General features: G+C 57.9%; 1 protein-coding gene across 1 annotated transcript in view; it reads left to right on the forward strand.

The window, feature by feature from the left end:
* Window positions 1–1,035: 1,035 nt before the first annotated feature.
* The window catches only part of LRP5 (LDL receptor related protein 5), a 103,308-nt gene continuing 95,148 nt past the window's right edge, over window positions 1,036–9,195 (forward strand). Inside the window, exon 1 of the mRNA XM_039235430.1 lies at window positions 1,036–1,177. Coding sequence (XP_039091361.1) covers window positions 1,114–1,177 — 64 coding nt within the window. The 5' untranslated portion in view covers window positions 1,036–1,113. The remainder of the gene's footprint in view (window positions 1,178–9,195) is intronic.

Here is a 9,195-nt window from a genome sequence, read left to right on the forward strand (position 1 = left end):
TAAAGTTGTCACAAACACGCGAAGAGCGTGCACACCCTTGAGAATGTGGTGGTTCGCGTGGGTTGTAGCTGGCTCTCAGCACCTGCGGGGTGGGCGCTGCTCTGCCCATTTTCTAAGGGAGGAAGGACTGCCTGGAGGAGTTATATTTACACCTGCCCAAGGGCACACCTGGTTCTAGGACTCGGCAGAGGCGGAGTCCGGACTTGGCTCGGCAGCTCCAGAGCCAGACCTCTGCCCCCTCTCGGCCCGCCCCCCCCCAGGCGCAGAGTGCAGAGCTGAGCTGCATGCGGGGGGGGGGAGGGGGGGCACAGAGCCGGGACGATGGGTGGGGGGCTCCCTTCCTTGCTCGCTTCCTGAAGCAAAGGTGAGGTCTGTGTTCCCAGAAGGGCCGGAAGGTATTTGGAAGAAAAGCGTTGTCTACTGCTTCGTGTACCACCACTAACGTAGAGGGGGGGTATCTGGTCGAACACAGTGACCTCAAGCCCGCCCCCACCCTCAGCCCCTGCGCCTCCCGCGTCGGTCCATCATCCACCTCGGTCTCTGGCTTGCGGGCTCCCTCCTCAGCCCTCCCGGGCGAGAACAGGTGTCTTGGGGCCAGACCCCGCCATGGAGGCTGCGGTCGCGGGAAAGCGCACGGACCTGGCTCCGGGCTGCCGGCTGCCCCGCCGCGTGCCCTTCCCACACCCTGCCCCCGCGCCCCCCCACACCCCCGTGCCTTAGTTTCCCCATCGGTAAAGGCCGGGTCCTGGTGGCTCCACAGGTGACACACCTGCTTCCGGGACTCGATGGGGGGGGCCCGGAGCCCTCCCCCCCGCTCCCGCGGGCTGTCGAGCCCACGCCGACCCCGCGCCCCCCGGGGAGCCCCAGGGGAGGCGGGGGCGCGAGGAGGGCCGCCGGTCGGCTCCGGGGGGCGCCCGCGGGAGGGCGCGGCGGCGCGGGGGGCGGAGACGCGGCGCGGCTTCCGCTCCCGCGCCTCCTCCCTCCTCCCCCGCCGTCCTGGTCCGCGGCGCCCGAGGGGGGAGGCGGCAGGCGCCGGGAGCCGCGCGAGGAGCCGCCGCCGCCGCGCCATGGAGCCCGAGTGAGCGCGCGCGGGCCCGCCCGGCCCCGGACAACATGGAGGCGGCGCCGCCGCGGCTGCTGCTGCTCGCGCTCTGCTGCAGCCTGGCCCCCGCCGCGGGTAGGTGGGCGCGGGCCGCGGGGACAATGGCCCGGCGGCCAAGTGCGCGGCGCGCCGGAGCGACTTTGCAAGTTGGGGGCGAGTTGGGGCGCGCGCCGCGGGTGCCCGCCGCCCCCCGCTGCCCGGGGTTGGGGGGGGGAGCCGCGCGCGGGCCCTTTGTCTCGCCCGCCCGGGCCCCCTCCCGGGAAGGCCGGGCCCCGTCCCGCGGGGGGCGTCCCCCCAGCCCGGGGCCGGCGAGCGGGGCGCGCGGGCGGCGCCGACCCCGCCAGGTGCGGCGCGGGCGGGTCCTCACCTGCCCGCGGCCCCGGGGCGCGCTCGGCGGTGCGGCCGCGTGGAGCCGGCCGGGCGAGGCCGCGTGGGGACCGTGCGGACCCGGGGCCGCGGGGCCGGCGCCCGGCGGCGCCTCTCGGCCCGGAGACGGGCCTGGCCGCCCTGCGCCGCGGACTCCTCGGCGAGCCCGTTTCCGATGGCCGCGGGCTGGCCTCCGGGCCCCGAGAGCTGATCGAAGTTGCACAGAAAGTTCTCAGACCTGCGCCGGGCGGCCTGGCCTGTCGCGCCGCCGCGTTCCGTCTGCGAGGCTGTCGGTTTCCGAGCGGACCGACACCTGCCAGGTGGTGCCCGGCGGACCCGTGTGGCCGCTGCGCCCCCCCTCCCCCGCGGTGGCACCGGGCCGGCGTCCACGCCAGGGGTGGGTGGCCTCGTGGGGCTGCCGCGCGGGGTGACGTGGTCGCAGCGCGCGGGTGCCTCACTGGTGCGCACCCTGGGGAGAGCGAGGGCCCGGGGACCTTTCTCTCCCACTTTCGGTGTGTCCCAAGGGGTGGAGTTGAGGTCAGGAGGGCTCGGGAAACTTAAGTGTTGTGAAACGCTACACATGTTCTTCTAATTCGGAGATTGCCATGTGGTTTTGAAGCAAATCTCTTGCTACCTAAATCATTCTCTTCGGACGTGAGTGTTTTGTTTTTCTGGAGTGTGGCTGGCCGACTTGGACGGGGCCCCGGAGCCCCGGACGCCCCCGGCTGCTGTGTTGCCTCGGGGAGCAGTTTTTTGGGGGGTGGGGTGGGAGCGGGTGGCTCAGGTCCCTTTGTCTGGGCCTCTTTAAGGCAAACAGCTGTCTCTCTGAATATTTCCAGTGTGGACATTGCAGGGAGGTGTCCCGGCCAGGCTTTGTGGTCACATTCCCAGGGCTGCGGCCCCTTCCCTGAGGTTTGGGGGGCACAGAGGGGACAGTTTCCTCCCGCCGGCCTGCCTCCCTGGCGGAAGCCTAGAGAATGCCTGTGGTTTCACCCCAAATGTATCTCCCTCGGGAGCGTGTTTACATTTCTCAGCCGTGTCTGATACTAGCAAAACAAGGTGACGACAGAGCAATGACATTATCTGGGCAGCTCAGACCAACGTTGCCGCTTTTCTTTCCGGAAATGCCTGGATCACGGAGGCAAAAGGTTGTTTTTTTTTTTTTTTTTTTTTTTTTGGGAGGGGGGGTGTTTGTTTAAAAGGTGGGGTTTCTCCAGCTCCAATGCTTTTCACTTCGTTGCAAGCTTGGGATTTCCTGTCCCTTTTGGGGTGACGTTGCTGCAGTCGATGCCTGGCGTTTTGTGGCCGGAGCCCCCAAGGAGAAGCAATCACATCTGTGGAGTTCAGTCGCGTTATGAGGCAGAAATAGAGTTGATCATTTTAACATGAGGAAGCATGTCAGCACGAGGGTTTGAGATCCCCGGCTAATGTGGCAATCCGATCCTAAAATGGAAGGAGAAGGAGACACTCTTTCCGCACCACTGTTTAGATCGTTTTTGATACGTTATGTCCCTGCTCTGTGCGTTAGATTTATGCGTTGGTCCGGAGGGGAGCCAGTAAGTTGGTACCTAATTATTTTTCCTGATTGCTTCCTGTTGCAATTCGAAGCTGTGAGCCCACGGAAATGCCTTTGTGTTAGTGGCCCCGGTGCTGGGAACGGCCTTCCCCGGCTCAGCTCCGCAGGCCAGGCCTCTCCCCTCTGGCCCACAGCACTTACGGGACCACCTGTCCAGGTCCCCTCCCCCCTGCCGGAGGGTGATTACTCTAGAAGCCTACTGCCTGGCGCACTGGAAGGGCCCAGCAGGTGGGTGCCGAGGTAACTAAATGCTATGTGGAGTCCACCGAGAGAGGGTGTCCCCCCCCCACTGCCACTGCTTTTCAAAAGTGGGGCTCACATGCTTTTCACCCTCCCGTTCAGATCCAAGAGTTTACCCAGTCCACCCATGTGATCCCACATTTGCTGTGGTGATCTTGTCGCATTTGGAACCCATTTAATTTCAGCTGCGCCGTATCACCACTCAGGCATTTAGCAGAATTTGCACACTGCTGGGGGTGGGGGTGCAGTCAGGTGAGGCCTCAGCATGGCTTCCTGCCCCCCCACAGCTCCCCCAAAGCTTGGGCTCCCAGAGGCTGAGCATGGGGGCTTTGGGGTCTGACCGGCCGGCGCGGACATGCTCCCCAGTTTGGCTTCGGACGACTTCCTTCGCTTCTCTGCGTCCAGGGTCTTCACCTGGTTCTCCCCACCCCACCCCAGGCGGTTGGGAGTATTCAGTGTCGTGTATGAAATGCTCAGCAGACATCCCCGTCCTCGGCCTCGGTGTGAGGCTGAACTGCTTGCCTGTTGTGTAATAGTGGCCTTGACCTTCTGGCCTGGAGGTCAACAGGCTGCATTTCCACAGTCTGCGTTTTTTTTCTTTTTGTGACCGTGGGTATCTAGTCCACTGTCCTGATTCACTTATTGCTGCAACACCTGTGAGGTCTCTTGAGGCCATTGATAGCATGGACAGAGCCTGAGTACTTAGGGACTGTCGTCAGCCTTGGTGGTTGCCATGTGGAGGAGCTTGAGCCCCTGAGTCCGCCTTCCTGTGCCTCAGTTTTCTCTTCTGTAAAATGGGATAATAATACTTCCAACCGCTAATCCAGTGAGTTAATGCCTGCCTGGCACCATGTCAGCTCTTACTACCGTTGCTGTTACTCTTGGGCTCCTGGTGCCCTGGGAAGTGCGAGGATAGAACGGCAGATAAGTGTGCCTTTGCCGTTGGAGTGCTCTGTGTCGAGGGGTAGACAGGCACACAGAAACTGGTGGGGCAGCCATGGGAGAGGTGGGCCCAGGGGGCTCTTCCTCACGGTGCCAGAGTCCTGCCCTCAAGGACCAGGTGGTGTCCTCCCCCCAAAGAGGCCAGATCACGAGGCCAAGATTGGATGTGATCCAGAAGGCAGTGGAAGCTTCTGGAAGAATTTAGTCAGGGAGATAGGACATGCAGTGTGGAGTCAGATCTGTCCTCGGTGAAAGGTGATGAATTGATTTTTTTTTTTCTTTTTTAAATTGAGGTGAAAATTCTGTAATATAAGATTAACCCTTTTTAAAAAAATGTTTTATTTTTTATATTTTTGAGAGAGAGAGAGAAGACAGAGACAGAGCATGAGTGGAGTAGGGGCAGAGAGAGAGAGAGAGAGGAAAACACAGAATTTGAACCAGGCTCCAGGCTCTGAGCTGTCAGCACAGAGCCCAACGTGGGGCTCAAACTCATAGACTGTGAGATCTTGACCTGAGCCGAAGTCGGCCACTCAATCGACTGAGCCCCCCCAGGCGCCCCATTTTAAAGTATACAGTTCAGGGCCTGCTGGTGCCTTCACTGTCCTGTGTCACCCCCACCCCAGTCTGGTTACAGACATTGCCGTCTCCCCAAAATAAAGCTCCAGACCCGCTAAACAGTAACTCCGCATCCCTGCCTGTCCCCAGCCTGCTTTCTGTCTCAGTGGACTTGCGTGTCCTGGACATTTCCTATACATGGCGTCATACGACACGGATGACTGGCTGCATGTGTCAGGTTTTCTGGGTGCGTCCGTATGGGAGCCTGTGTCAGTGTTCGGTGGGGGAAGCAACATTCACTGTATAGACAGAGCATATAGACAGCACTTTGCCTGTCCACTCACCCATCGATGGATCGATCTTGCGTGGGGACCTCTCAGCAGGCACGGGCTGCAGGCCCTGGGCCCTGGTGTCCCAGTCGGGGGTGCAACAGCGCAGGCGGCATTGAGGCGGGCGGGGGGTGAACAGGTTTGTCCCTAGAGCCACATCTTGGTTGAGAGATGTGAGAGCTGGTGGCCGGTGCTGGGGCCAAGCCAGGGCCCGGTGGTGGCCTCCAGGGGAGGGGGACGCTGAGAGGTGGGCTGAGCCGCCGCGTTCAGTATTGCCAAAGCCCTAACAGCATGGCAGTAGATGTTGGACTTCCAGGGACACTGTTTGTGGCTTATGCCACTTCTCAGTCACTTGACATGCTCCCCAAACGGGGACGCTCTGCTGGTAGCCAGGGGCCGTGACAGGGACCTGCTGACACGTTTGCTCAGAAAGTGGTGGCCCATCTGGTCCCAATGTGGGCCTGTTGAGGCAGCTGCAGGTCTGGCCGAGAGCCGGCCCGCGGCTCCCTCCTCCAGGCTGGTCTCAGCTTTCTCTTCAGCTCTGGGAGTGGTTTGCTAGCTCTTGACCTCAGTTTCCTCATCCGCAGAGGCGAGCTGGGGCATCGGGCTTGGGGGGTTCAGTGAGACCAGCAGGCGCTTCCCCCGAGGCAGGCCTCCCTGGGAAGGACACAGAAAGGTCCTGCCCTAGACTCCCAGGTTTCCTTTCCAAAGTGCTCGAGGGCATGGTCAAAGTCAAGGTGAAAAGACCTTTCCCAGTGGGGGGCCAGGAGTGTGGGACCTGCTGGGGGCTTGGGTTTGGCAAGCCCTTGTCCCTGAGGGGCGCCTGGTGGCCCTGAAGCTGGCTGCTGACCCTCCCCTGGTGAGTGAGGGTGTCCCGCTCCCCTGAGCCGTGCGGCGCCCCTGTGCACATATGTCATCCGTTAACTGGGGACACTTAAGCCTCCAGGGCTCACCTGCCTGGGGTGCTCACCCCCCCTGGGGTGACGGCAGCCTGTGGCCCTAGATGCCATCTGTGCCCAGAGTCACATGTCCGCTGTCCTGTGTCCTTCTTGCTCAAGGTCTTTCTTCCCCTGGGAAGTTTTCATGGTGATGTCACGTCTGAGCCCTTTTGCAGGGGTGGGGGTCCTGTACTTTCTGGGTATTTTCTTATCTGCTTCTTGGTTGGTATTTAGTGGACATTTATTGAGTGCTTTCAGTTTGCCTTGATGTCGTTTTCTCGTGCTTAGGGGGACACAGAGATTGCTCGGGGACAAGAGTGGTTTTCAGCCTTTTGGGGGTCTCAGGGGCGCCTGGGAAGGCTCGTCTCCCTGGAGGGAGCCGGTGAGAGTGGTGCCCACACACTGGGCCCTTCCCTTCCACGAACCTCAGTTTCCTTTTTTTGTAAAATGAAACCAGCTGGCCCTAAACTCAGAGGTGTTTTCCAGCATGAAGCTTCCCATTTTTTTCCCTTCAGGGGTCCTTGTGGGTGGGGGCGGGGTGTGCTGCAGGAAGGGCCTTGTCCCGTGTGTGCCGCGCTCTCTGGGCCCGCTGCTCCCTGCTCCCGTTCCACTGGACTGTGTGGCCCCCCTAAGGTCCTCAGGGGCCCCTGCACCCTCAGGTCTAGAGTGTAATCTCCCCCAGCTCTGCCCTCCTGGCCTGTTTCTTCCCCGCACTTTTAAGTGTATGATTCAGTGGCATTAATTACACTTACAAGGGTGTGCAGCCATCACCACCATCTATTTCCAGAATTTTCTGTTACCCAAAACAGAAACTGTTCCCCGGGGGGCCGTCACACCCCATGGGGCCCGCGGCCCCCAGTAACCTCTCGTCCACCTTCCCATGGCCGTGGATCTGCCGGTGGTACCCACCTCGTCTTCGTGGGATCATCTGGTGATTGTCCCTTCGTGTCTGGCTTGTTTCACTTAGAGTGGTGGTTTTGGGTTCACCCAGGCTGTAGCGGGTGACAGGACTCCGTTCCCATCTGTGCTGCGTGAGATTCCCTGTCTGCACGGGCCCGTTGGCCTTGCCCTTCACCTGCCGGCGACACCGCGGCTGTGCACGTGCTGGCACGCGTCTCTGCAGGTGTCTGTCCGGGGCCCGGCTTCCCCCGCGCCGTGCGGTGGGTCTGGGTTCAAGTTTTCGTGAGGCTCCACCGGACCGTCTTCTGCAAGCCCGGCGGCGCGCAGGGATTCCAGTTTCTCCACATCCTGCTCAACACTCGTTTGCTTTGGGTTTTGTTTTTTTGTTTTCTTGTTTTCTGTTCAGTTCTAGTCATCGTGGCAGGCGTGAACCCTACCGCGGTGTGGTTTCGATTCGCATTTTCCCGACGCTGATCCCATCGAGCATCCTCACATGTATCTGTTAGCCAGTCTCTTACGCAAATATATACGGATCTTTATTTATTTACTTTTTATTGCTGCAGAAAAGATGATTTTATTAAAGCGAGGGGATGGGACCCATGGACAGGAGAGATGCCAATGTGTGCAGATATTTAAATGCGAGACACACGAATACATAGGAACAGCTTAAATATTTACTGTGGTACTTGTTGCCGTGAAGATGAATATCCTTGTTTATCTCCCGTTTTATTTCTCTCCTTGGAGATGACCAGACCTTTAACACATATTGTAGCAAATGTATTACGTTGCTTTGAACATGGACTCCTATTTTATACATAAACCCACTCACCGTCTGCCAGTGGCTGTAGCCTTTTTTACTTGCTAATGTATCTTCAGCATTTTGTATCTTTCAGATTTAAAAAATTTTTTTAAAGCATTTATTTATTTTTGAGAAGCAGAGAGACAGAGCATGCATGGAGGAGGGGCAGAGACAGAGGGAGATGGAGAATCTGAAGCAGGCTCCAGGCTCTGAGCTGTCAGCACAGAGCCCAAAGTGGGGCTCGGACCCACGAACTATGAGATCATGACCTGAGCTGAAGTTGGATCCTTAACCGACTGAGCCAGGCGCCCCATTTGCTTAAAAGCTAAGTAATATTTCATAGTATGGATATGCCTTAACTCATAGCTTTTGTCCACTGGAGGGGCCGTAAATTTTTCCAGGCTTTATTATTATTAGAAGGCATACCGCTGTGACCACCTCGTTCACACCAATCTGTGTGTGTGCAGGCAGGCATTTCTGTAGGATAGGTTCCTTGTCCAAGAGTATATTCACTTGCTTTTTTTTTTTTTTTTTTTTAAGAGCATACCCACTCTTCAGTTTGTAAAGTTTGTATAACTCACCAGACATCTGTGAAAGTATGTGCTTTCCTGGCCCTTGCCAGTGTTGGCAATCACCAGATTCCATTTTTCTTAAGTCGGTTTATTTAAAAATTATAACGGGCGCCTGGGGGGCTCAGTCAGTTACATATCCGACTTCGGCTCAGGTCATGAGCTCACAGTTCATGGGTTTCGGTCCCCTGTCAGGCTCTGTGCTGACAGCTCGGAGCCTGGAACCTGCTTCGGGTTCTGTGTCTCCCTCTCCCCCTCCCCTGCTCACACTCTGTCTCCCTCTTCTCAAAAATAAACATTAAAGAAAATTAAAAATGATAACACACTCTGATTTGCATATCCTCGTGACTGGCTTCTTGGCCATTTGTATTTCTCTGGAAATTGCCCACTCGTGTCCTTAGCCCGTTTGTTTATCTTTTTCTTACTGATTTGCAAGAGCTGTGGCTTATTTGGCATGGACAATAACTCTGTGTTATATTTGCACCAGAGTTGTTTTTCTCATCTGTAGTCTTTTACCCATATTTCTGGTGGTTTGTTACCGTAAAGGCATTAAAAAGTTTCACATAATCAGAACTCCAGGACTGTTCCCTTAAGGTTTCTGGGTTTTGTGTTCTGTTTCTTTACCCCCAGATTAGAAACACCCCTCCCGGGGTGCCTGGGTGGCTTAGTCGGTTAAGCGTCCAACTTTCACTTAGGTCATGATCTCGCGGTTCGTGGGTTCGAGCCCCGCGTCGGGCTCTGTGCTGACTGCCAGTTCAGAGCCTGGAGCCTGTTTTAGTCTGTGACTCCCTCTCTCTCTGGCCCTCCCCTGCTCACACTGTCTCTCTCTCTCTCTCTCTCTCTCTCTCCCTCCCCTAGAGATAAATAAAACATTAAAAA

This window comes from Hyaena hyaena, unplaced genomic scaffold, assembly GCF_003009895.1.
Source record: "Hyaena hyaena isolate Hyena2069 unplaced genomic scaffold, ASM300989v1 scaffold_98, whole genome shotgun sequence".
Classification (NCBI taxonomy): Eukaryota; Metazoa; Chordata; class Mammalia; order Carnivora; family Hyaenidae; genus Hyaena; species Hyaena hyaena.